Consider the following 27179-nt stretch of genomic DNA (forward strand, 5'->3'; position numbering starts at 1 on the left):
TCGTTCAAAAGCTTTGCTACCGATGTAAATTCGGAACTTCGCACATTCTTTATCCGACTCCTTCTTCTTTTTAATTTGTTCCTCAGAACGACGTCTCTTTGGTCGTGTGTCGGTAATTTTTCAAACTTCCCTCTGATGCTTCGCTGCTCTCCTTCACACACACACACACACCCTTCATGTGCACGCGCACTAACCCCCCAGACCCACCCTCAAATACTTCTTGCCAGTGATTGGCTGGAACACTGTTTGTTAGGTTTCGTGGTCCGGGTAAGACATGATTGTTTTTGTTGCCGTTTGTGGAGCCTGTGGTGTCTACAGAGACCGCGTTTTTTTACAGTGTGTTTAGGGGACAGGCAGCTAGCCGATAGTGAGGAGATGTTTGATGTATGTGACAAAAAATGTTTTGGCCCAGCATCGCTTATAGAACCTTTAAAGTACGGAGTGTGTAAATTGTCCCAAAATGGGCACCGAATTCAAAATGGCCGACTTCCTGTTGAGTTTAGGGTGTGGGTTCTTGAGGCTTTTTTGTGCATCTTGATATGATACACGTCCCCACCAAATTTCGTGCTTGTAGGTTGAATGAGGACGAGGGGCTAATTTTTTGCAGTTTTCTAGGTGGCGCTAGGGAGCCATTTTGCCACGCCCATCCACGAAACCCACAAAATACTAAATTTTTCACCAGTCCTGACATGCTTGCCAAATTTGGTGAGTTTTTGAGCATGTTATGGCCCCGAAAATGGTGTTTACTAAAATGGTGTTTACTAAAACGACGCATGCGCGAGATTTGCGATCTGCTCACACCAGCTTCACTACTTCAGATCGCAATTCTCGCGCATGCGTCGTGGAAATCTATAAGGAAGTCTCGTTCTGGCCTACAAGGAAGAAAAGAAATAGTCGAATAAACTCGTTATTTTTGTTTGTTTTTTCGCACAAAAAGTATTCGCGTCGCTTGATAAACATATAGTTGAGCCACGGTAGTCACTTGGGATATTTAAACATTTTCTTCATTGACTTTTTGGGCCGTCAAGAGGCAGTCCCTTAGGAGCCAATGTGGTAGTTATACAGCTCTCAAATTTAATCAAAAATATCTTCATTTGTGTTCCGAAGACGAACGAAGGTCTTACGGGGTTGGTACAGCATGGGGGTGAGTAATTAATGACTTAATTTTCATTTTTGGGTGAACTAACCCTTTAAGCCTATGGGAGAGCAGGGCTGAGCCAGCGACCAATGAGAAGCAGGCACGCTCTCATTGCTTCAGAGCCCGCCAGAATGGGCGTGGCTAGAGAGCATAAAAGGAGCTCTCGTAGGCTTATAAGTTGATTTTTTCAGAGTGAAGCGAAAACGCAAGTAGCGCAAGCACGGCCGGGAACGCAATACTCGTTCCTTCATCTAGAGAGAACCAAGGTTACGCTAGGTAACCGATGAGTGGGACCCTAATAAGTGGAGAGTATGTAATGTGAAAAAGCCAGCAGAGCGGGCCCATGATTGTGTATTAGGGGTGGGCGATATAGCCTAAAAATTATATCACGATATTTCAAGAATATTTGCGATAATGATATTTATCACAATATAGAAAAAAATATATGAAACAACGTTTTATTGCTGATTGCAGCTGGCTGGCAGCAGCATTAGTGCAAAAAAAAGTATAACATAACTCCTTAACATTTTAGTTTAACAATAAGTAATAACTTAATGAAATTCAAAGCACAAAGGAAATACATATTGATGCGTAGCGTAGTGTATAATATACAGTATCAAGCTATGCAATCGTTTATTGAGTCTTTTCTTTTAACAGTTTTACATTTCAGTTACTGTGCGCGTGATGAACAGATCTTTTGTTGGAGATCTGACCTCTTGTACTCAAACCACTTCCATACTATTGAAGTAGCTCTCTTTTTAGGAACTAAATCTTGATCTGATCCAGAGGCTGACATGCTGCTGTGCTGTTGTGCATGCGCTAAGTAATGTAAATAAGACATATGTCATCATGCCACTATATCATCAATATCGCGTCCTCGCACAGCTATATCATCAATATCGTGATATGACACTTTTTTATCATGTAAAATTTTATACCGGTATTATCGTGGACGGTATGATATGGCACAGCCCTATTGTGTATTACATAAGCACATAAGGGAAGCACAAGCGGAAGCTCCGGTTGTGATAAGTGACACCCAACAGTGCAGCTCGAGAGAGCTGAAGCATGTTAAACTGCCAGTAGTTTAGCCTGCAGGTCAGGAACTTCCAGATTGTAAAATCTGACAAAGGTGGAAGGGTATGCCCATCAAATGTCATGAATGGAAATTCCGCAGGACCATGCCCACGAAGAGGCCATGCCTCTAGTGGAATGAGCCCTGATGCCCAGAGGGCAAGGCAGGTTTTTAGATGCGTAAGCAGAGGCAATAGTGTCCACTATCCATCTCGACATTGTCTGTTTTGAGGCGGCTAGACCCTTGGCGCGCCCACCGAACGTCACGAAAAGCTGCTCAGAGCGTCTGAACGCAGCAGCGTGTGTAGTGTACAATCTCAGGGCTCGAACCGGGCAGAGGAGATTGGCGTCACGCTCGCTATCGGATGCGGGCCGATAGAGAAATAATCTGAGCCCTGAATGGGGTATCGATCGCTTTAAAGACATAGCCGAGCCTAGGTTTGAGAATGACAACAGAGTCATAAGGTCCAAACTCAAGACCCGCAGTCCTAGAAGAGAGCATGTGAAGGTCCCCCATACGTTTTACTGAAGACAGTGCAATCAGAAAAACGGTTTTGAGCGAGAGATATTTGAGGTCCACGGACTCGAGCAGTTCGAACGGGGGGGGGGGTGTTTTTTCATAGCTTCGAGAACTGTAGAAAGATCCAAATAGGAACGGTAGGCGCGGAGGGTTCATCCTTCTAGCTCCCCTGAGGAAGCGGATGATTAATGCCGCGACAGCGGCGTTTGCTGCGTAAACCTTGAGGGTGGATGGGGACCTGCCCTTATCCAGCATCTCTTGTAGGAAGACGAGCAAAGACGACACCTCACACGACCGTGGGTCCAGATTTTTGACGGTGCACCATTTGGAGAACACAGACCATTTAGACGCATAGAGTTTCCTAGTAGAAGCCGCTCTGGCGTGCATGATCATGTTTAGAACTTCTTCTGGCAAATCAGCAAGTAGTCGTTGATCACCCATGCATGTAGCGCCCAGCGCTGTGGGTGGAGGATGCCAGATCGTGCCACGAGCTTGAGAGAGGAGATCTGCTCTGACTGGAATGGGCCACGGGGCTGTCTGTGATAGCTGAGTGAGCTCCGGGAACCAAATCTGACTCTCTCAACGCGGGGCTATGAGGAGCACCAAGTGGCGATGTGGCCCTGATCCTCTGAATCACCTGCGGTAGCAGAGAGATCGGAGGTAATGCATAGAGTGGGCGGGCTAGCGCGTCCTCGCTCTTTGTGAAAAATATTGGACAATGAGCGTTCTCTTCTGTCGCGAAGAGATCCATCTCTGCACTGCCGAATAAACGGCACAGTATATGGACTGTTTGTGCAGGGACCATTCTCCGGGGGAGATGAGGTTTCTGGACAGTATGATTGGGCCGTCGTTCAGCTGGCCCGGCACGTGCGTCACTCTGAGCGAAAGCAGGCGGCTCGAGGACCAAACTAGAATGCGGTGTGTCAGCAGGAAGAGATTGGATGGATCTGACCCCGCCCTGACGGTTGAGATGGCCACGACAGTTGAACCACGGCCTTGTTGTCCGAACGGATCAGGACGTGGTGACCCCGAATGAGTGGGAGGAAGCGAGCATTTCCAGACAATTTATGTGTAAGGAGCCCTGCTAAGTCAACCAATGGCCGAAGGCCGGTGAGCCCTCGCAGATCACACCCCAACCCATATTGGATGCGTCTGTCGAAATGACTTTTCGGCAGGAGAAGGTCCCCATGGTGACGCCCCGCTGAAACCAATCTGCCACTGTCCATGGCTGTAATGCCGTGAGACATGTCCGTGTAACCTTGATCAGCTGGCGGCCTGTGATCCACGCACGGTGAGACACGCGACTCTTTAACCAGAGCTGAAGCGGGAGCATGTGCAGAAGGCCCAGCTGAAGCATAGCGGAGGCTGAGGCCATATAACCCAACATCTTTTGAAAAGATTTCAGAGGTGTGCGGGTGCCCATCCGGAACGAAGCGGCTAGTCGCTGAACACTGCGTGCACTATGAGCCGTCATAGTGACCGAGTTCAAATCTATCCCCAGAAAGGAAATAGTCTGACTGGGTTGAAGGGAGCTCTTTTCCAGTTGACAGAGAGACCTAACGTTTTCAGATGGTCTAGGAGAACTGCGCAATGCGACAGAAGCTCCGTCTGAGATTGTGCCAAAATCAGCCAGTCGTCCAGATAGTTTAATATACGCAGCCCCTGACGACGCAGGGGGGCGAGCGCCGTATCCATGCACTTCATGAAGGTACGGGGCGCTGGAGATAGGCTGAACGGGAGAACGGCGTATTGATAAACTTGACCCTCAAAGGCGAAACGTAAGAACGGCCTGTTACGGGATTTATCTGGATCTGAAAATGGGCGTCTTTCAGGTCTAGAGAGATGAACCAGTCCCCCTGGCGGACGTGCGCGAGGAGTTTTCTGACTGTGAGCATTTTAACGGTCTCCTCATGAGCGCTTTGTTCTAAAACCTGAGATCTAAGATCGGCCTGAGGCCGCAGTCTTTCTTGGGAACAAGAAAATAACGGCTGCAAAACCCCGACTCGGAACTCGGAACTGGCGGAACTCTCTCAGCTGTGCTAGGCAGACTTTGAGGTTGATCAGGCTTCAGTGTGATCTTGGGTCGGCATCTTTCAGAGCGAGAACGAGGGCGGCCACCTTGTCTGCGCTGGGAGGATTGAGCCTGCTGAGAAGGGGTGGGGCTCTAGCAGGGGGCTGGTCACGAGAGCGGCCTGTAGAAGAGCTAACGCGGCGGGGCAGAAACAGTTCCATGGCCTGGGTGGCTTTTTGAACTTCAGAGAACCGATCGACGATGCCCGTGACGGCAGATCCGAAGAGGCTGGTCGGGGAGAGGGGCGCGTTAAGAAACGCGGCACGTTCAGAATCTCCCATGTCGGCGAGTGTGAGCCACAAGTGTCTCTCAGACACACAGAGGGTGGCCATGCATCTCCCCAGAGCTTGGGCAGTGGCTTTAGTGGCACGAAGGGCGAGGTCCGTAGCACTTCTCAGATCCGTAAAAGCAGGGGGGTTTCTACCACTCTCAGCCCACTCACAGAGAATGTCGCTCTGGAGGATTTGGAGGACTGACATGGAGTGGAGCGCCAAGGCGGCCTGACCGGCGGCGGCATAGGGGCGAGCATGAAAGTTTGAGGTCGCTCTGTGGGTTTTAGACGGAAGCGCTGGAGAAGAACACCATCTGGCAGAGGGCGGGCAGAGGTGTGCAGCAACCAAGTCCTCGACGGGCGGCATGGCTGTATATCCCTTCTCGGCAGCTCAGTCGGAGCGGTTTCTGGCCGAGAGCTGGGCATTCCAGTATTTCGGGAGCTCAGCATGAAGTTCAGGCAGGAATGGGGCGGCCCGGTTACAAGCGGTGGCGGCGACCACTCAAGGCCGAGGTGTTCGACGGCTTGAGAGAGGAGGCGCATGAGTTCCTCCTCGATTCCGGCGCGGGTCCCCGCAGACTCTCTCGCAGAAGAACCGAGAGAGGACCATTCTTCACTTTTGGAAGCGAGCAGTGAACAGGAATCCTTCTGCCACTCGGCGGCAACTGCATGTCCGGCTGGGGCGGGGAGGGAGAGCGGGGAGCGGTGGCGTCCCGCTTGGATCCGCAGGGGGCTCCGGCGGCCTCTGGGAGTGGCGTTTCTTTTTCCACGGCGAAGTGAGAGGCGGCGTCGAAGCGGTTTTGACGGCCTGAAGGTGTGCCCGCAGGGAAGACAATGGCAGGTCCTCGCAGAGGTCGCATCCTCCGACAGCGAGGGCGAGCACTGTGTGCTCCAATCCGAGGCAGAGGGCGTAGGTGACACGGCAATCTCCGTCCTCGAGAGGAGCGCGGCATGAACCGCAGAAATTACGAGACATCTTTAAAAAGACGCTCGTGCTCTTTTAGTGGTAGAGTGAAAAGGATACACGTCGTCGGATGACGCTAGCTCGCAGGGCGGCTGAAGGTGGCAGATGGCCGGGTTCTTTAGTCTCCGGTAGCTCGCTAGAAGGTGTCTTCTCGACGACGGCGGCGGCTTCTTCTCAACACAGCGGAAGCGTATAGCTCGCTGAAGGATGAAATAATCAACTTATAAGCCTACAAGAGCTCCTTTTATACTCTCTAGCCACGCCCATTCTGGTGGGCTCTGACGCAATGAGAGCGTGCCTGCTTCTCATTGGTCGTGGGCTCAGCCCTGCTCTCCCATAGGCTTAAGCAGTTCTCTGTGAGTGAACCAATGAGCTGCTAGCTAGCCCGCTCATGGTCTGCTGCAAAGGAACTGCATTGACAATGGATACAAATTATGGAATAATTTTTTGGCTTCAACTTCTCAGAAAAGATGAATATTTCCCGTAGTGTAAGCTAGCTTACGCAATACGAGAGAACCTCTCGTAAGAGAAATATATATTATGCATAACGACATGCTAACCCTAAACCATATCCTAACCTTCACCCTATAAGTACATGTACTTTATTTATATTACTCACTACTTAAATGTGGAATTAAACTGTAACATAGACACCTTCCATTAAAGTCTAACCAAATGTTGTTCTAAAGTGTATTACAGATATAAATATCCATACATGTGAATAACTAGGTTACAGATGCATAGTCAACTTGCTCTCGAGGAAGAGCAGGCTTTACATGGACCAGCTTAGATCACTGCTACTATATCTATATATAGTTATAGTTCCCCCCTTTCCTCCATCATGTCATCAACAACAAATCAATTGACAAAAGACTGACGTGACTCGTGCACCTTCGGTGTTTGACTGGCAATCAGTACAGTCTGACAAGCAACAATTGTATAGGTTGTGAGAGAGAAAACAGTACAGTGTGCACACGCAAGGACGGAGGAAAGGAAACAAGGATGCACAATTAAAGAAATGAGAAGCAACCATTAATACAAAACTCTTATTTTATCTGACTTACCTTCTCGTTTGGGTCATTCACCGTAGAGTATCGGCAGATGATAACACCACACCTCTGCTTAAGACAGACATGCTAAAAGACAGAGATTAAAGTGTCATTGATTAAAGTGCTGTCAGCAATGAATGGAATCATTTATTCAAGAGTTGCCCAAACCCAATGCTCAAACCTTTGATTTGTCATGTCATTATACAATTGAATTTTATTTTAGCATTTTCTATTAAAATATAAGTTAATATAAGTGAATTTAATTTAATTTGATATAATACAGCATACTTTCAGCCCACAAACAGCACTAAGTCATTTAACCCTAAATTGTTTAAATATTATTTATAATTCTGTCTGAATGAAATTTATAAACTTCCTACAACTAGAAGATGGCTCACAGTGAGAGAAACAAGGTTCACAATTTGAAACAGCCCAAAGCAAAGAGATTCATATTCTAACTTGACTGTCATTGATTAAAGTGGAAATCTATGCAACATGCTTCTTTCAAAGTAATCATTAGTTGTGAGCGTCAATCCCAAGAAAAAAAAAATATTTTAGTAAAATATGCATTACATGTCTGTTGCACAGGCGTGTTTAAATGTCCAGAGTTTCCATAAACATTAGGCACATCATTTTGACATTGGCATGAGTTCAGTCATCAGTGATAAAGACGTTTGGTTGTTTCTTTCCGCAAAAACAACAATAAAGTGCACACCATATTATTATTATAAGGAGAAAGTGATGTTTCATAAATAAATCTTTTCAGTTTCCAATCAATGAAACTGTCCGTGTATGGTGACAAGTCAAGTGAACTTTCTTGCTGATCTCAAGCATGAGCTCTTATTCAGATAACGATGCAATGCTTTACGACACATAAATCAGACAAATGATAAGATTCGTTGAATTGTTTTATACACACAGCGATTTTAGATAACAAACGCTCACCTTAACAGCATTCAAAACTCTTTGAAAGCCTACAGCGCTTCTGTAAGCCGCCATGATAGCCAGAGCTGCTGAGAGCAGAGCGGCGCGCAATCTAGACGTCACAGACAGGGGGTGTTTGCCCTCTCCACCAATCAGATGTTCTCGGATGTGTCAGAAACCGCAATGTGTTCCGAGGAGGGGTTGAGCCGACAGGTTGTTGATGAAAACCGTGACCTTGGAGGCTAATCTAAATATATTATATTGTATCAGCACGATTTGCTAATGTATGACTGCATTAATAAAGTTTGTTATTATTTAATTCAAATATATGCATGTCAATTATTAAAGTCTTTTTAGGATTTTTTGCTGTAGGTTGGATTGTTTGTGTCAATTTTTACTCAGCAGATAAAATTATCCAACAGGTTGCTACAATTATCCTTATTAATTATTTCCTTGTTTTGTACCTACTATTGCGACAAAAATTAGCCTATAGCTAGCTACATAGAAAACTAGCCCATTAAGAGCTAGAAAATTGTTGCCCTCCCACAATTTCCACGTCCACTGCCTGCATACGAGTCATTCCTGATTCGGTGCCTTGTGTCCCCAGCTAAGATCACGAACTTATTGCCCCAAAATGTTGAACAATGTAAATTGTAGGCCTACACATTTTAGTCATAAATAGCACAATTTGAATTCTAAACATATTGGAAGTGATTTGTTAAATATAATTTGAGACATTTTACAGCATTTCCATTTCGGATCACCATATATCACCATTTTTCATATGATCTCAGTGTAGGCTATTCCATGTCTTGATATTGCAACACTTGCAATAGCCTAGGTTAGGTGATTTTTTATTAAAAAAAAAAAAAAAAAACTACAGCTAGCCTACATTCGTTTCAATATTGTTTGTCCATATTTGACCCAAAATTGGGTTAAAACAACCCAGCATTTTTTAGAGTGTACTATTTTCTATTTTTACCCAGTTATCTTTGGCGAACCTTATAGCATATGTCCACCCTGGGAAAAATGAAAAAAAAAAAAAGTTTTTCAAAATTACGATTTTATAACCCATCAATTTTTTTTTTAGATAAACCCTATGTAGTCTATAGCTTATTTTGTATATGGTGCAGTGGCTAATTTTAGGTAAGAATGTCCACTCTGTTAGTGTCCATCCTGATAGAAGACCTAACAGAGGGGACACTGGACATACTGATTGGGAATGTAATGTTTGTTTAAAGTTGAAGAATTGTATTTTGGTAATGTTTTACATAGCCTATTGGTTCCCATCTAATTCCAGTTCAAACTAATGTAATAATGCAACTGGTTGTATAGAGATAGAAAACCAGATTATGTAATCATATTCATTATATTCATTTATTCATTATGTAATCACTTTGTCCACCCTATTTCAGCATCTTTTTTTCAAAAATTAAAAAAAAAAATCTGCATAAAAAAAAAGAATGATTCAGTGACAGTGAAAGTTAACTATCAAAAATACAGGCCTACTTTTAAAAAATAAAAAAAATAGCCTTAGGCATCTGAAAACGAAAAATGTACAATTATGCGTTTGTGAGGAAGTAAGTACAATTCATACACAATGTTTAATAGCCTATAGTTCTTTGATAATTTATTAACTGATAGGCTTTTAAATGGACAAAAGTTCATAAGCTGTCTAATAATGTGCCCATAAATTAGAATCACAAATTTGAAACTGTAGCCTAGTTAATGTGTCCCCATAAAAAGAAACTGTTGTTAGTTTATCCCCTAAATAATAAATAAATAAATCTGAGTTTGATTTTCTACATTTTATAATGGTCCAGAGTCATCGAATTACACCATCTTTACATTTCAGTGTATGTTTATTCAGATAGTCTTCTTCGGGACACTAAAGGACTTCTAAAGTTCCTGTAGCTCACCGAAACGTTTTATTATCTTGGTTTAAATGGCCAAGTAATTTAAAAAATAATACAAAATAATAATTAGCAATTAAGTTATTTGAACAAATAAGTTTTAATTTACGAGAAAACGTTCAGACCGTCTTGTGCCCGTGATGACTTATATGTGAAAAATGTAAAAAAAAAAAAAAAAAAAAAAAAAAAAAAACACACACACAAAATGAAACCCCTTTATGTCATTATGAATTAAACGCGTTCTTAAAATTGTATAAAAATAACGAGACTTGTTTTATTTTTGGTTTCATTTTATTGACTTCATATATTTTCCTTGTCATTTGTTATCACAAGAATTTACATCTTAAAACTAAATAACAATGTACAAACACTTTAAAGGTAACAATTCTGTACACATTTTAATCGAGGAGCTTTCCATAAATATTTTGTAGTACATTTTATCAAGTATAACCATAATTTAAGAACAAGAGGCTTTTCTCAAAATTACTCTAACTCGAAAGTGAATGATTTCCAGACATCTGTAACATATTACATATGGAAATAATTTCTTACAATAAAATACATTCACAAATTGTATCCATATTTAACGCACTACATTTGACCTCGGCACTTAAGATCCCCAATACTTGGCAACAATCAACGTCGAATAGCTCTAATCTACATGACAGGGATATTGTAGCCTGTACAAACATGGTAACTTCACACGACCTTACTGTAAAACAATTGACCTCACCTTACAGTAAAAAAATACACCCATCCTTCGTCTTTTGCAAACCAATTACCAAAGTAGGCTACATTTTATTCTTCGTAGGCCTATAAAAAACATCCTTCATTTTAGTCACAAACTGGTCGGCTTACTTCAGTCACAGTGCAACACTGAATCTTAGACATGCTGAGAACAAAAACCCTCATTTAGGATACTATTTACATGTCGTTTTGGTCCTTAAACGTACCACTCGCTAAAATTCGACGTTAAGTTGCTGTGCCCGCTGCTGTTGAGCGCAGCTGAGTCGGGCGACATGGTGCTGTGCGTTTCCGAGCATGGAGAGATCAAACTGGACGGAGTAGAGGACTCGTACCCGGAGCTTCCAGTAGGAGAGGAGTCGACCACCGGACCTTGGTCCTCATGAACCTAAAAAAAAAAAAACAACATTGAACAGTTAACGTTAGTTAATTTTGTCTCAACTCTGAGTAGCCTGAGTCCGTAGGCTAAGGCAATTCATTTGTGAATGGAGAATAACTGTCAGACGGATTAAATGCTCACCTTCATGTGTTTCCTTAAAGAGCTGGGATGTGTGTACGACTTGTCGCACAGTTTGCACAGATATGGCTTGTCAGACGTGTGAACGTGCATGTGCTTCTTCCGGTCACTGCTGTTGGCGAAACGTCTGTCGCAGCCGTCGAATTCACACTGGAACGGTTTTTCCCCTGTAAGACATTTATATAGAAACGTTTTAGCACCCTGGTTAAAACTAGCACGCAGAATCGCTATTTCTACAACGACTCTCTGAAAAAGAAGGCTGACTTTGATGCTGCAAAGGGGTGATGGACCTTATACGAATCCACGCATTCAAACAGAACAGCAATTCATACTTAGGCTTTAAAGCAACAGACATAACTGATAAAATAACACTCCAGGATTTCTGATGTCTAACTTGCATAGCAGCTGCTCTAGGATGCGAAACATAGCCTTCACAGACAAAGTATTGTTTTTGGTATCACTGAATGTCATTTAGGCTATAATAGTAGCCTAGATTATATCAGCAATAAAACCAACTGAAATGTCAATTGAAACGAAATGTAAACATTTCAAGTAATATTTTAAATAACTTTAATAAATAATCACCTGTGTGTGTCCGTTTGTGTATTTTCAAATTCTCTGAACGCGCGAACACCTTGCCACATCCCGGGAATGGGCACGCGAAGGGTTTCTCTCCCGTGTGCACTCGAATGTGATTCACCAGTTTGTATTTTGCCTTGAAGGGCTTGCTCTCCCGTGGACAGTCATCCCAAAAGCAGATGTGGTTACACTGTTCGGGACCACCAACATGCTCCGTGGACACATGCGTTACCAGCTCGTGCATAGTGCTATAGGTTTTACTGCAGCATTTTTTGGGGTCACCAAGCTGCTCCGGGTCGATCCATTTACAAATGAGCTCTTGTTTGATGCACTGTTGTCGCATGTAGCGGAAGAAAGCGCCGGGATGGTGCGCCATGTTCATACTCATATTTAGGCCATACTGACTGTAAGGATCGGCCCGCGCATTGGGCACTTGGTGGTACTGCTCCGTTCGCCCGTAAACCTCACCGGGTAATCCAAGGCGACCGTTCAGGATGTTTGGAGAGCCGTGATGGGACCCGTGCTGCTCATGAATTCCGGGGAAAAGTAGATGACCCTGACCTTCTGGGTGAGCGTGATGGAGAGGCCCTGCTGTGGAGCTGAAAATGGAGTGTTGTCCGCTACCCGGAGTCGAATCCCCAAAGCCTCGGCTGCGCAAGAGGAACTCCCTGGTGGAGTTAAAAGTGGAGCTGGCGTACGAGGCTGCGTGCGCCGCCGCGTGCACTCCTAGAGCGGCCGCGGAATAGCTGGTAGCTTGGGGCGCAAAAGCTGCGCTCTGGCTCGAGGACAATTCGGGGTGGTTGAGTTTGAACGGGCCCATGTGAGCAGATTCCATAAAACTCATATCTCTGTCCTGCGTCTCGCTCACAGCCGAGTGATGCCTTGTGAACGTGCCAACTCCTAAACCAGAGATCTGGTGGCCGGTGTCCAGTAGCATCACCACGATTTTGTATTAAAGATGCGTAAAGGGATTACACCCGCGTTTAAAAAAAGAACAGTTATGAACAAGCTGTGTGTCTGTTACTTGCCCGTAATACGGTTAATTAAAACTCATTCCATGTGATGAAGTTAGAGTGAAATCAATTTTGATCATTTTGATACGATGGAAAAGCTCTAAAATTTGACAAAATGTGTACATCGGTACAATCAGTGCGCCAAAGTGGAACTAGTAGCGGTTGCTCGGGTTCTGTCTGCGTCCTGTATCCTACTGAGTGTTTTTGCGCTCCTGACTACTGCGCTTATCTCTGGGGTCTCTCCAGGGCACCCCACGCCCCCTCACAACAGTAACCCCGTTTCCCAAATCTAAGAATCTCATTGGTCTGTGTAACTCCCAAATTCTGTTCACTCGACCAATCACACGTTTACTCACCGTGAGTAATCAGGGCTGACGGTTCTTGGTGCTCCGCCCAGTTTTATGCGTTTACGAGAGAAGTGTCTGCGCTTGATGAGAGGGGGAACATCAATGAAATACAAAAGAGCAGTACTATTTTATATCAGCACTTGGTTTGAATTCAGTAACTCTGTTAAACATATTGGGTGAGTTACAACATATATTTTCAGATCTCTCTTATTGACTTCTGTCAAAAATCTTAAACTAATCAGTTTCATAATTCACTCGCGTAACAGGCGAGCAATGATATTTTCCCGAGTTTAAGTTTAATTCGTGAGAGCATTCTCAACCTTTTATTTCAAACTGGCTATCTAATTTACAGCTCATCAGTTAATGTAGTTTTAATGTTTATGTCATGGGTGCATGTTTTTGGAGTGCGCGCCATTGCGTTATGGAGAACAGCGCCATGTCGACAGTTGCCTCATCCTCGTTTTTGTATTTTGATCGGTGTTATCACCAAAATGCACAACTGCATAAAACGATAGATTCTGCCTGATTGAAATGGTTATCATTTTATTTTTAAATCATCCAATGAAAACGCCTCAACCATTTTATAGTCTCCAGAGTGGTGTGCAGTTTAAGTTAATTAGTATTTTTCCACAATGTAGCCTACATTTCTTTTTTCAACGAATAAATATATTACGATACAAATTAGGCTACGTGTTATATTTTAATTATTTTTATTCATTCGAATCCGACACAGTGAGAACTTGATGTATTATGACATTTGATTTTTGATGTTTAAAACTACAAAAATTTATGAGATCAACAATCGACCTCAGCGTGTTGCATTCGCATCATCTCTGACAGATTCTAGTCAAAAAGCACACACACACTCCTTCTTTCCAGCTTCCCCGAAAACTAACACTTTTGTCTCTAGCTTATTTGGACAAGGGCTCAAGCCTTAAGTCTCAGAATGAGCAGTCAAAGAGAAGGAAGAGGGTGGACATGAGAGTGTTGTAAAGAGGTAAGTCACCGGCTTTGAACTGAAACTTATTATGGGGATGGATACCGCTCGGGTTGTCCTGACAACGGCGGTAAGATGGGAAGTCTCTCCATTGTGGATGAATTGCTCCTCTATGCTATGAGTATAAAATCAACAGTGTCAAGAGGTTAAAATGGAACAACTGACCCTTTGCACTTTTTCTGGAGAGCACAGAACAACTTCATCCATATTTTAAAAACATTCACTCCACTAGTCAATCACAATATAGGCTCACATGATACAGTGTGTATAATAATAATAATAAAGACATTCAGAATTTGAAAATGGTTTATTTTGCTTGTATCATTTTCTAGACTTGAGTTTTATTACAAGAAAAGGAAAATGGTTAAGAGAAACGCAGCCTATTTCTTGTCATGTTTCTCAATATGCAAGCGAATAAGGTGAAGTTTAAATGTCAGCCAAAAAATGGTCTCAACAACTGACCTGTAAATGAATTCGAAATAGATTCATTAAACCAATTACCCTGAGCACGTCTTCACCCATTGCCTTTGTGTTTCTGTGAACGTTTTGAACATCTTGCACAAGGTATTTTGACAATTTGGTTTAATTTCACAATTTTTTTTCAGCGTGACACCGGTCTGTCTTAAAGCAGCAGTTTCGTTTTAAAACACGTTTCTTTTCATTACATTAAAATTAAAAGCAGATTATTACAAAAATAAAAATAAATAAAAGCTGCAGTGAAATGAAAACAAAATCTTGTCTTGTTTCATAATCCTTTTAAAATTTAGATCATTTAAATAATGTCAATTTGTTGTTAAAAAAACAATCTCATGTTTGTTACTGACGTGAAAAAAGACGTTTATGATTGAATAGATTCTGCGTAAAGCAAAATACTGTAACACCGCCACTCACACTTCACGCCACAAAAATCTGTTTATGTAATCTAAATTATTTCAGAGATGTGATTTATTGTATATTAGATAATACATATTAAGCCACATTTAGAATATTTTACCCATTGTTGATGAGATTTAGCCTACTCAATATTGTGATAGAAATGAAAAAAGTAAAATAATAGAGTAACGCGAATGGTCTGTGAGCATTTAAACATCCTCAGTTCTATTAATTTTGTTTAATTAAATTTTACACGACATTTACCAAAGGACTTTTGGAACAAGTCGTCGTTATTTTCCACATCAATGAAGGTGCTGGCTGGTCACAAGTTTTAAACAATTACATATTCAATTTAGAATCGTTTAAGTTATTCACAAAGGCTATCATTTGGGTCACAGTATTGATACCCGGATCTGTTCGTGTCTCTGACTATCACTGTGTGTGTGTGTGTGTGTGTGTGTGTGTGTGTGTGTGTGTGTGTGTGTGTGTGTGTGTGTGTGTGTGTGTGTGTGTGTGTGTGTGTGTGTGTGTGTGTGTGTGTGTGTGTGTGTAAATGAGCTCATCATTCAGTGGACTAGTCCATTTATCCAACACAGAGATGCACTAATGAGCTGAGTCACCCATATGCTGTTTAATGTTTCTGCACGGTCAACCAGCAAACCAGATCTCTCTCTCTCTCTCTCTCTCTCTGTGCGCATGTGCGGGCGTTTGTTGAGCGGAGTGAGTGGTGTGGTGAGTGAGTGGTCTTTTTTTGTGCCCATTGTGGCTTTAAAAGATTTTCCCCCCTCTTACTTTTTTGTGTTTTTTGTTTGTTTTGTTTGTTTATTTGTTGTGAAGTATTGAGTGCCTGTCTTATCCAGTGTTTTGCACTGGGAAGCATGGCAACTCAAAGTGCACTTGATTCACTCACGCGGCGCCACGGTGTGAAGGTGGCTGCGGGGAGTGTGGAGGAGTGTAGTGTTGCGGTCGGTGATGTTGTTGGTCATGAATGTGTGTTAGCGGCGTCTAAGATGAATAACTCAATTGTACTGTTTTTGAATACAGTCGAAAAAGCGAATGAAGTTGTTGATAAGGGAATAAACATCCGTGGGTTATTTACTCCAGTACTACCTCTTTCTACTCCCGCTAAAAAGGTCACCATTTCAAATGTACCTCCCTTTATTAAAGACGAGATGTTGATGAAGGAATTGTCACGCTTTGGCAAACTGATTGCTCCTATAAAAAAGATCGCTATAGGATGTAAATCGGGGTTGGTGAAACATGTAGTGTCGTTCAGGCGTTTCACGTTTATGATTCTGAACGGAAATAGAACTGATCTCGATGTAAACTTTAAATTTAAAGTGGATGATTTTGATTACACCGTTTTTGTAACTACTGACACGATGAGGTGTTTTGGTTGCGGAAAGTCTGGTCATTTGATCCGTGCGTGCCCGGAAAACAGCGCTCAGGGCAGTGAGCAGAATGATGCCGTACAAGGTAACGCGGCGCAGAGTAAAGACGGAGAAGTCGCCAGTACTTCCAACGCACCGAATTCTAGTGGCCCAAAAGAAGTGCCTGTAGAAAAAAATGTTGAATCTGATCTAACAAGAGAAAGTATTGAAATTGATGAAAGAAATGCCAAAATTGCTGAAATTGTAAACTATGAGAGTGTTGAAAGCAACAATGGAGAAGCTCTTGATAATACACAAATGAGCTTAAATCAGTTTTCTGATACTGAGTCACAAGTCGAGAGTGTATTTCAAAATGAGGACACTTTAATGGATATGAATCAGGTTGTTTTTAAAACACCTCTGAAGAGGAAGAAAAATGACAAGAGCATGGTGTTGAAACAGGCTAGAAAGAACCAAGAAGGGAATAAAGTGGACAATGAAAGCAGTGAGGGTGAGTGTTCTGACTCTAGTGGCTCCGTTTGTTCACAATCCAGTTGGTCATGTCTTGAATATGGAGTGGATGAGATTAAGAAATTCTTGAAAGTGACCAAAAATATGAGAGGAGTGAAAGTTGAGGAATATTTTCCAGATCTCAGGAGACTTCTGGAAAATATTAGGAGTTTAATGAGTGAAGGAAGATTTACAGATAAAGAAGTATACCGTCTGAAAAAAATTGTCACAAAAATTCAACTCCAATTGAACAATGATGATGAAATGGTTTAGTATTTATGCCCTTACTGGATGTATTGCTCTCTGTGCTGTAGTTTCTCTTTCATTTTTAATTATGAACGACATTCGCATTGCATCTCTAAATGTGAATGGGGCTAGAGATTGCAGAAAGAGAGCGCAGATTTATGAAGTAGCAAATCAGAATAAAATTGATGTCCTGTTTTTACAGGAGACACATAGTGATGTGGAAATTGCTGTCGAGTGGGCTAAGGAATGGGGTGGTCTTCTTTTTCTGAGCCACAATACTTCACTCAGTGGAGGAGTTGCAGTTTTGTTTAATAAAAATTTTGCTCCCTCATCTTGTTCAGTAGAGGAGATTGTAAAAGGTAGATTGTTAAAGATAAAAGCTCATTTTGAAGATCATGTTTTTGTTTTTATTTGTGTATATGCACCAACCTCACAGATAGGAAGAATGTTGTTTTTAGATCAATTGAATACAGTAATAGAACAATGTGATAATGAAGTTTTTTTGGTTGTGGGAGGAGACTTTAATTGTGTCGAGAGAAATATAGATAGGAATCATGTAGAACCACATATGGCTTCACGCCGAAAACTGATAGAAATGATAGAAGAGAATGAGCTTGGTGATGTATGGAGAAATTTTAATCGTGATGTTAAACAATACACATGGACGCATGCGCGTGAAAATGTGTTGTCAATGGCACGATTAGACAGGTTTTATGTCTTCAAGCATCATCTTAGTTTTTTTGTAAATAGCTCAATTCTTCCTGTAGGTTTCTCTGATCACAGTTTGGTTGTGTGTAGAATGATTGTTAGGTCTGTTAAATTAAGTAGTTCTTATTGGCATTTTAATGTGACTTTGCTGTCAGATTTACAGTTTAAAGATGTTTTTAGGTTTTATTGGGAGTCTTTTAAAGAACAAAAAGATCAATTTTCCTCTTTACAGGAATGGTGGGATATTGGGAAAGTAAACATTAAGCAACTATGTCAACAATATACTCTAAATGTCACAAGATTTTTAACTCAGTCTATAAAGAAGTTGGAAGAAGAAATTAAAGAAATTGAAGTTTTAATCCAAGAAACAGGAAATCAAGACCATTTAGATTCTCTTTTTATGAAAAAATCAGCATTGTCTGAATTCTATAAAAGAAAGGCACAAGGGGCATTGGTCAGATCACGCTTCCAGGATGTAGAGCAGATGGATGTTCCATCAAAGTTTTTTTTCGGATTGGAAAAAAAGAACGGTCAAAGACGTTATATTCAGAATTTAAGGTCTGAAGCTGGGGTTCTGTTATCAGACCCAGTCGAAATGAGAGAAAGAGCTGTTACATTTTATACAAATCTTTATAGTTCTGATATTAGGAAAGATCAAGATGTTGATGGTTGCTTTTTTGAAGATCTGCCAAAATTGTCAGAAAGTGCCAATGAAAAACTTAGTGAACGTATAACTTTAAATGAACTGTATGAAGCTCTCCAGAGTACGCAAAATGGGAAAGTTCCAGGGATAGATGGGATTCCTTTTGAATTCTATAAAGCATACTGGGACATTATAGGAGAAGACTTGCTTGCAGTTCTCAGTGATAGTTTGCTCTGTGGTTTTTTACCACGTAGTAGTCGGAGAGCAGTTCTTACACTCCTCCCAAAGAAAGGAGATTTGAGTGATATTAAAAATTGGAGACCAGTGTCTTTACTGTGCTCTGACTATAAAATTCTGTCTAAAGTATTGGCGATTAGATTAGGGAAAGTTTTAGATGATATAATTAGTCCTGACCAATCCTATTGTGTGCCTGGAAGATCTATATTTGATAACATTTTTTTAATCTGAGATTTGATGGATCTTTCAAAGATTTGTGGTGTGAATTTTGGCTTGATTTCCATTGATCAGGAAAAGGCATTTGACCGCGTAGAGCATGATTATTTATGGAAGACTCTAGATGCCTTTGGTTTTAATTTGGTTTTTAAAGATCATATTAAAGTATTATATAATGACATTGAGAGTATGTTGAAATTTAATGGTGGCTTGTGTTTTCCTTTTAAAGTTCAGCGTGGAGTGAGGCAAGGATGTTCATTATCAGGCATGCTCTATACATTAGCAATAGAACCACTTTTGCAAAGATTGAGAAGGGTTTTAAATGGCCTCACGTTAATGAATTGTGAAAGTTCTTTTGTTTTATCAGCTTATGCTGATGATGTTGTTGTAATTGTAAAAGAACAAAATGATGTAAACCTTTTAATGGAAACTTTGGATGAGTTTGAAATGGTATCAGCTGCAAAAGTGAATTGGTCAAAGAGTGAGGCTGTTTTGGTGGGAGAGCGGATAACAGTGCCCCCCAAACTCCCTGGTGGTCTGACATGGAAGAAAGATGGGATAAAGTATTTGGGAGTTTATTTGGGGGATGAGTCTTTTCAATTAAAAAATTGGGAAGGGATGATTGAGAAAATAAAGGGCCGCTTGGACAAATGGAAGTGGATTAAGAAAATATTGTCCTATAGGGGTCGAACCCTTATTATTAATAACCTTGTTGCTTCATCTCTTTGGCATCGACTGATTTGTGTTGACCCACCACTACTTTTTCTTGCTAAGATACAGTCGATGTTGATAGACTTCTTCTGGGATAAGATGCACTGGGTGATTCATAACATCTTGTACTTGCCAAAGGAAGAAGGTGGTCAAGGGCTTGTGCACCTACAAAGTCGGACAGCAGCATTTCGTGCACAGTTCATACAACGTTTCCTGACAGGCCCAGAGTCTGTAAGTTGGAGACCAGTGGCAAGTGCTATCTTAAAAACTGCTGCAGGGCTAACTCTGGACAAATCTTTATTTTTATTGGATCCAAAAACTTTAAATGTGGAGAAATTCCCAGTTTTTTATCGAAATCTTTTTAAAGTATGGAGTCTTTTCAAGCTCCAAAGGATAAACAATCCCACATCATTGTATTGGCTTTTGGAAGAGCCTTTGCTTTATGGTGCAAGACTGGACATTACTAATGCATCAGTGTCACTGACAGAAGCCTTTGTAAAGGCTAAATTGGTGACTCTTCGTCAGTTGATGAGTCTGGCAGGACCAGATTTTATTGAAGTGGATGCAGTGGCAACACAACTGGGGATTAGATCCACTCGAGTGGTTGAAAAACTATTACGAAAGATACAGACTATCCTTACAGTGGAAGAGACTGAGTTACTCAAGAAACATTGTGAGGGAGAAATTACTCCTGATGTTAAAGACTGTTTTCCAAGGTTGATGGTTTCGCCTAATTTAGAGGAGCAAGGTGGAATTTTCCTGGAATCTGAAAAAGCAGTGGTTTTGGACTTTGAAGATGTGAATGGTAAGAGATTGTACAAGTCATGTGTGAAATGTTTTAATAAAAAAGCATTAAATGAGAAAAATGATACACCTTGGCGAACTGTGTTAGGTTTGGATGAAGTTTTTAAGCCAAATTGGAGAACTTTTTACAAGCCACCATTAAATAAGAAAATTGGAGATTTGCAGTGGAGGGTTTTACATTGTATTATCGCTGTAAATGCCTTTATATCTGTGTTGAATCCTGAGGTAGGCCACGAATGCCCATTTTGCCCACGAAGGGAGACTGTTTTTCATGTTTTTATGAGTTGTCATAGACTTAAACCTTTATTTGTTTTTTTACAAAATTTGTTTAAGTCTTTTAATGAAGAATTTTCCATGCAAGCTTTTATCTTTGGGGTAAAATATACAAAGAGAAGAAAGAGAGAGTGTCAGTTGTTGAATTTTGTTTTGGGCAAAAGTAAAATGGCAATATACATGAGTCGGAAAGAAAAAATTGAAAAAAATCAAGATTTTGATCTGGTGTCTATGTTTGGTGCCATGGTGAAGTCAAGAATTTTGATTGATTTTAGGTTTTATAAAGCTACTTCATGTCTTGCCATGTTTGAGGATGTTTGGTGTTATGGAGAGGCTTTGTGCTCTGTGGTAGATGACAATCTTTGTTTTATTCAATTTATGTAATTTATTTTAAGTAGGTTGTTTTTAATGTTTTGAAAAAAAAGGAAATTTGTAATAAAGGTGTTTTCAAATTCAATTCTCTCTCTCTCTCTCTCTCTCTCTCTCTCTCTCTCTCACACACACACACACACACACACACACACACACACCTCTCTCTCTCTCTCTCTCTCTCTCTCTCTCTCTCTCTCTCTCTCTTTCACTCTCTCTCTCTCTCTCTCTTTCTCTCTCTCTCAGTTTCCTTGCTAACTGATTTTCAGAAGATGTTGAAGTAGAACACAATCCGTGGGCAAATCAAATAAGTGACAGAAAACAGCTACAGACTTGTGTAAAAACAAACAAACCTTTCCCTCAGCTGATTAATTATTGCTGGTGTCTGTGATGAATCTGGCACTTCTGGTTTGCTCTTGGTATCAGACTGGTATAAAACCCCCTGGAATAAATACATAAATAAATAAATAAAACCCCTATTTGGCTAAACATTGGCATGAGACTGGTCATTTAAAAGAGGATAGAGAAGATTTCTATCTGAAATTTGAAGTGGTTTGGTTATCCAAACCGAAAAATTATGGCGTGAATGTGGTATAGTGGTAACTATAATCTGACACTATAGTTCTGATCTAGATCTGGCAAATTTACATAAATAAAAAAGTTTTCCATCATGACCTTCATTTTTTTTCTTTCTCTACCCCTTTTTCTCAGACACACATACATTTTTTGAGGTTCAAACCCCAAAAGCCTCTAGAATCATTTGAAGTTGCTACTCCCCAGGAATAATGCTGCTATGGCAACCATATATATAAAGGATAGTTTGGAGGGCTTAGCATAATATCTGCACTGACAGACAGGACAGAACAGAATCACTGCAGGGAGAAACAGGGAATCGTGTTTGGTCCTATTGAAAACAGTAGCAGCAGGCGTCAGCGCCTCGTCCCACCTGCGTTTCTCGGGAGTGAGCACTTTGTGCACTTGCTTTTATTAAATGTATTAATTAAACTTAAGAGTTAAAATGTCAACTAAAACAAACAAAACAATAATAATAATAATACAGTTTTTCTCAAATGCTAAAACACAAAAGCCAATCCTCTAAACCAAATGACCAGTTGTCTAAACACATTTACTAAATCTAGCCATCATTTTCCAATATCAAAAACACATTTCACATGAAGACACAAGTCACAAAACACAATCCTCCGTTCACATAAATCTTAACACATTTTTCCTTGCTAAAACACAAGTTGCAAAAGAACTCTGCTCATATTCTCAAATGAAAGCTCATGTGATGCAAAATGCTTGCCACAGTCAGCAATATTTGAACAAAATGAACACATCTGGCGTCATTCATTACACACAACAACTCAAAATTGAAAACACCTGTTGCTAATGGTGGGAAACTCAGGTAACACAACAGGTATTGTACTCTATTGCTTTCTAAGTCACAATACAATTTTTCAAGCCTGCATGTGAAAGTAGTCTATTAGTTTCAAATCAGTTGTTACTGTATTGTAAAACATGTCAATTGACAACACGCTTCTTTCTTTAGAGTTGAAAGAATGCCACATAGAGGTGTGAGGGTTGCCATATTTACAGCGGCACAAGAAACCCTCATTGTGGATATGGTTCGTGAGAACAACCTCATCTGACTCCTCATCAGACTACAGTAAATGTCTGTCTGCCACCCTACTCCCCTTTCCTGAACCCTATAGAGGAGTTCTTCTCATCGTGGAGATGGAAGGTTTATGACAGACAACCATACACTAGAGAACCTCCTAAGGCCAATGGAACTGGCGTGTGTTGACAATGACATCCCAGTGGAGAACTTCCAAAGATGGATCCGCCATTCCAGGGCGTTTTTCCCGCGGTGCCTGGCAAGAGACAATATAGCCTGCAATGTGGATGAGGTGATGTGGCCCGATGCAGCTCAGCGACATGATGCCGCACAGTGATTGTGGTGTAAATAAAATAAATTACAGTAAAAAAAAACTTCACACCTTGATCATGTTTTCAAGAGTACTGTTGTGTGCAATAGATTCTGTTTTTGCATTGAGTTGTGTTACAGTAGTGTACTGAATTTACTATAGATTTATACTCTTCATATGAAACTCACAAATCTAAATAATTAATCCTCTGCAGAGATCTAAGAAGATCCATTACTGTAAAGTTTCTAAAAATATGCATTGGCAGTTATGATACAATGAACCTTCTCACAAATTGAGCATTGTGTTTTCAATTGTTTTCCTGTAGTGTGTAATGATGTGTATAGTGTTTACATTTTTGAAAGCTTCGAGCTGCTCTTTTGGTGTGAAAGTTTGAGTTTTGAAGGGAGAAGGTGTGGTTGTGTTTATGTTGCTTTAGAAAAGGGTGTTGTGTTTAGACATTGGAGAACATGGACGAAACGTTTGTGAAATGTGTTTTAGCATTTGAGAAAAACTGTATAATCTATTTTAATATTTTAAAAATGTAATTTATTCCTGCGATGACAAAGCTGAATTTTCAGCATCATTACTCCAGTCTTCAGTGTCACATGATCCAGTAATCATTGTAATATGTTGATTTGGTGGTCAAGAAAGATTTCTGATTATTACCAATGTTGAAAACAGTTGTGCTGCTTCATATTTCTGTGGAAACCATGATACTTTTTATTTTCTTGTTTGTGAATAGAAAGTTCAAAATTACATAATTTAATTGAAATTATTTGAAATAGATATCTTATACATTATAATGTATTTTGATCAATTTAATGCATCCTTTCTGAATAACAATTTCACATTCCAAAAATCTTATGCCAACCATTTGAAAATAGTGTAAAAAACCTTATTGTAAATTAAATTGTCAAATACCCAAAACAGAAACCATATTAAATTTGTATGCCCCAGTGCATGCTAGGAAGCAAGCAAAAATTGTTTTTGGGCCTATTCAGCTAAAAAATAAATAAATAAAAATTAACATTAATCCAACTCACCTGCTGTTTCTGTTAGATCAGCTTGAAAATGTCAGCGTAAAGAGACAGAAATTAATTATTTCTGTAGTATTGCATACAGTTCTTAGTGGTTAGAACTTCAGAATAGCATGCAATAATAATAATAATAATTAAACAGTCATTTTTTAGACATTTTTAAACTTAAACTCCTCATGGCAGCAAAAGCAATACCTTTAATATACAGTGTTAAGGCTGAAACATGACATTTTCTTCCAGAAACACTCCTGCCTGAATCATCATATTGCTGTGTCAATTTTGTGGCTGGCATGCTCATCTGACCATATAACCATTCATAACAGTGACCAAAGGTGTGAGAGCAGCTTCAATTAAACCTCTCTGCTGGAGACCGAGGCGCACAGGCTGAAGGGGGCAGATTAAATGTTTCTTTAGAGCTGAGGAGATCATTTCACCATGGGAGATCAGAAAGAGATTATGATTATGATGATGGAAGGAATTTGGTACTAGAAAATGACATGAAATAAACATACATTAAACCAACATTACTGTGCAATGTTCGGAACAGCATAATTTGGATCACTCTGAATCATTTTGCTGTGAAATGGAATGTTATTGATTATCCAGATTCTAATCAAATTAAAATGTTTTACAAGAGTGTAAGTTTGTTATTACATGGTTATGAAATCTTTATGCCATAGATTTTGTCATTTGACTGTTTTCTTTCCAATCATTATGCATATACACCTACAATAATTTGTAGGTGGCAAAAAGCAATGAGGTTCAATATTGTGTGTCACGCAGTACGTTTGAGTTTCTGCAAGAACCAATGAGGTTCATTCTCGTGTTACGCAGCACGTTTGAGCTTCCTTAAGAACCAATAAGGTTCAATCTTGTGTGTCACGCAGTACGTTTGATCTTCCTGAAGAACCGTTGAGGTTATCGTGTTAACAAGTGCGTTTGAGTTTCAGCAAGAACCAATGAGGTTCAATCTTGTGTGTCACGAAGTTCGTTTGAGCTTCCTGAACACTCTCAAAAAAAAAGGTACGAAAGTTGTCACTGGGCGGTACCTTTTCAAAAGGTACACTTTTGTACCTAAAGGGTGCATATTGGTACCTTCATGGTACATATTTGTACAATTATGGTACCAATATGCACCCTTTAGGTACAAAAGTGTACCTTTTTGAAAAGGTACCACCCCAGTGACAGCTTTTGTACCTTTTTTTCTGACAGTGAACCAATGAGGTTCATTCTCATGTTACACAATACGTTTGAGTTTCCGCAAGAACCAATGAGGTTCATTCTTGTGTTACCCAGTACATTTGAGCTTCTGCAAGAACCAATGAGGTTCAATCTTGTGTTATGTGTCACGCTAAGCTTCCTGAAGAACCATTGAGGATCATTCTCATGTTATGCAGTAAACTTTAACTTCAGCAAGAACCAATGATGTCCAATCTTGTGTGTCATGTACGTTTAAGCTTCCTGAAGAACCAATGAGGTTCATTCTCATGTTATGCAGTAGGCTTGAGATTCTGCAAGAACCAAAGAGAGTTCAATCTTGTGTGTCACACAGTACGTTGGAGCTAAATCACTAAATCACTCCATCCATATGTAGTATTAGTTTAACAATATGAACTTTTTGAAGCATCGAAGTGCTAGTTGCAAAGCTGTCAATGCTGAGTACAGAAAGCTCTCAGATTTCATCAAAAAGATCTTCATTTGTGTTCCGAAGATGAACGAAAGAAATATGGGTTTGGAACGACATGATGGTGATTAATTAATGAAAGAATTTTCATTTTGGGGTGAACTAACCCTTTAAGCACATACAAAAGCCCTCAACCAGAAGTGATTTGATTTGTTTTTACATAACCCCGATTCAACAATGAAATTATATCCAGTGGGTGAAAGCAAGAGATCATGTAGCCTCTTAATTTTATCACCTGTTGCTAAATGACCAGGTCACATCACTCTCAGCAAGATATCTATGTTAGAACCCCCATCATCTGAAAGGAAGGGGGGGGGGGCAGTGGAACTGATGATTGGGCTGAAGATGCTCTGAAGAGGCTAAAGGTCAGGGAACAATGCCTATAGAAAGAAGGGTTACCAAGATGGACGACACATGGCCTTAGGCCATCCACATCGTAGGAGGCTCTCACCCGCCAGGCATCTGTGGACAACAGGTGATGGAGGACAATACAATAGTGTTTCATAGGCTTTAGTTCAGCATTATCTTCATATAACTGCAAGTTAACACAGACTGACGCTGGAGCCACAGGCAAAGAGGACACTAATGGAGTATCTAGCTGTGAAGATTGTTTCAGGTCATAAATGTCTTTCCAGGTTATTATGGGTTCACACAGTGGAAGCTATATGATATGGTTACTTTGAACGTCTGGTTCTCTGCAAGGCAATGACAAGACAATTGCTTCTGAAACTACAAGCTGTATTGCTGTTTTGCCTCAGAATGGAGAAAAAAAGGATTTGGTAGTGAAGTACTTTCATTAGATGTTTTAGTTTAAAACATTTATGTATGTGAGATATATATAGAGAGGCAGAAACAAAGTGAAGCCAGAGGGTTTTAGCATGAACACTATCTGCGGCCCATCAGGTTTTGATGTCACACTGAGATTCTACTGACGTGCACAATTTGCAGAGGTCTGTGTTTTTTCACCACACTTAGATCAAAGAAGACATAGTCATTGTTAGTTAGAAATCTTCAAAAGTTTCATAGTTTGCATTGGGTATCTATTTATCTATCCATCCATCCATCCATCCATCCATCCATCCATCCATCCATCCATCCATCCATCCATATATATATATATATATATATATATATATATGGTGGAACAAAACATGGAACAGAAGCAAAACAATATGCACCAATATAAATTTCTGGGAAATACCAATCTAATAATTATTTTGCTAGCCACTAATGATCAATAAAATTCTATGCTATTTTGTCTAAAGAGATTATCAATGAAACCTTATAAACTAAAATCAGATTAAAATGAAAATGGTTCTTACCTCCAATGGTGCAACAGGATGACGTAAAATATTTATTTATATTAAACATTTTAAAATTAAAACTGTATTTAAATGCAAAAACCACAAAAAATCTTAATTTTTCATTCCCCAAATATAACTGTTATTT

At 40.4% G+C, this 27179-nt stretch overlaps 2 protein-coding genes across 2 annotated transcripts in view; both read right to left on the bottom strand.

Moving 5' to 3' along the window:
- pcca (propionyl-CoA carboxylase subunit alpha) overlaps positions 1 to 8178 on the bottom strand; it is an 88102-nt gene extending 79924 nt beyond the window's left edge. Inside the window, exons 1-2 of the mRNA XM_039672505.2 lie at positions 8033 to 8178; positions 7103 to 7174 (exon numbers count right to left, since the gene is read on the bottom strand). Coding sequence (XP_039528439.1) covers positions 7103 to 7174; positions 8033 to 8086 — 126 coding nt within the window. The 5' untranslated portion in view covers positions 8087 to 8178. The remainder of the gene's footprint in view (positions 1 to 7102; positions 7175 to 8032) is intronic.
- Positions 8179 to 10206: 2028 nt separating this feature from the next.
- Positions 10207 to 12984, bottom strand: zic2b (zic family member 2 (odd-paired homolog, Drosophila) b). The gene is made up of 3 exons (XM_039671740.2): positions 11771 to 12984; positions 11189 to 11352; positions 10207 to 11056 (listed from the first exon to the last, which is right to left on the bottom strand). Exons 1-3 carry the CDS (start codon positions 12699 to 12701, stop codon positions 10868 to 10870), a joined length of 1284 nt encoding a protein of 427 aa, XP_039527674.1. The 5' UTR covers positions 12702 to 12984; the 3' UTR covers positions 10207 to 10867.
- Positions 12985 to 27179: the final 14195 nt, after the last annotated feature.

This window comes from Pimephales promelas, chromosome 6 (assembly GCF_988280905.1).
Source record: "Pimephales promelas chromosome 6, fPimPro1.hap1.1, whole genome shotgun sequence".
Classification (NCBI taxonomy): domain Eukaryota; kingdom Metazoa; phylum Chordata; class Actinopteri; order Cypriniformes; family Leuciscidae; genus Pimephales; species Pimephales promelas.

Excerpts from the sequence above, each read along its gene's own strand:
- zic2b (XM_039671740.2), bottom strand. The coding sequence starts at position 12,701 with ATGCTACTGGACACCGGCCACCAGATCTCTGGTTTAGGAGTTGGCACG. Across the intron at positions 11,353-11,770 it reads ACACAAACGGACACACACAG|GGGAAAAACCGTTCCAGTGT; the intron begins GTGATTATTTAT and ends AATGTCTTACAG. Across the intron at positions 11,057-11,188 it reads CTTTAAGGAAACACATGAAG|GTTCATGAGGACCAAGGTCC; the intron begins GTGAGCATTTAA and ends TTTTTTTTTTAG.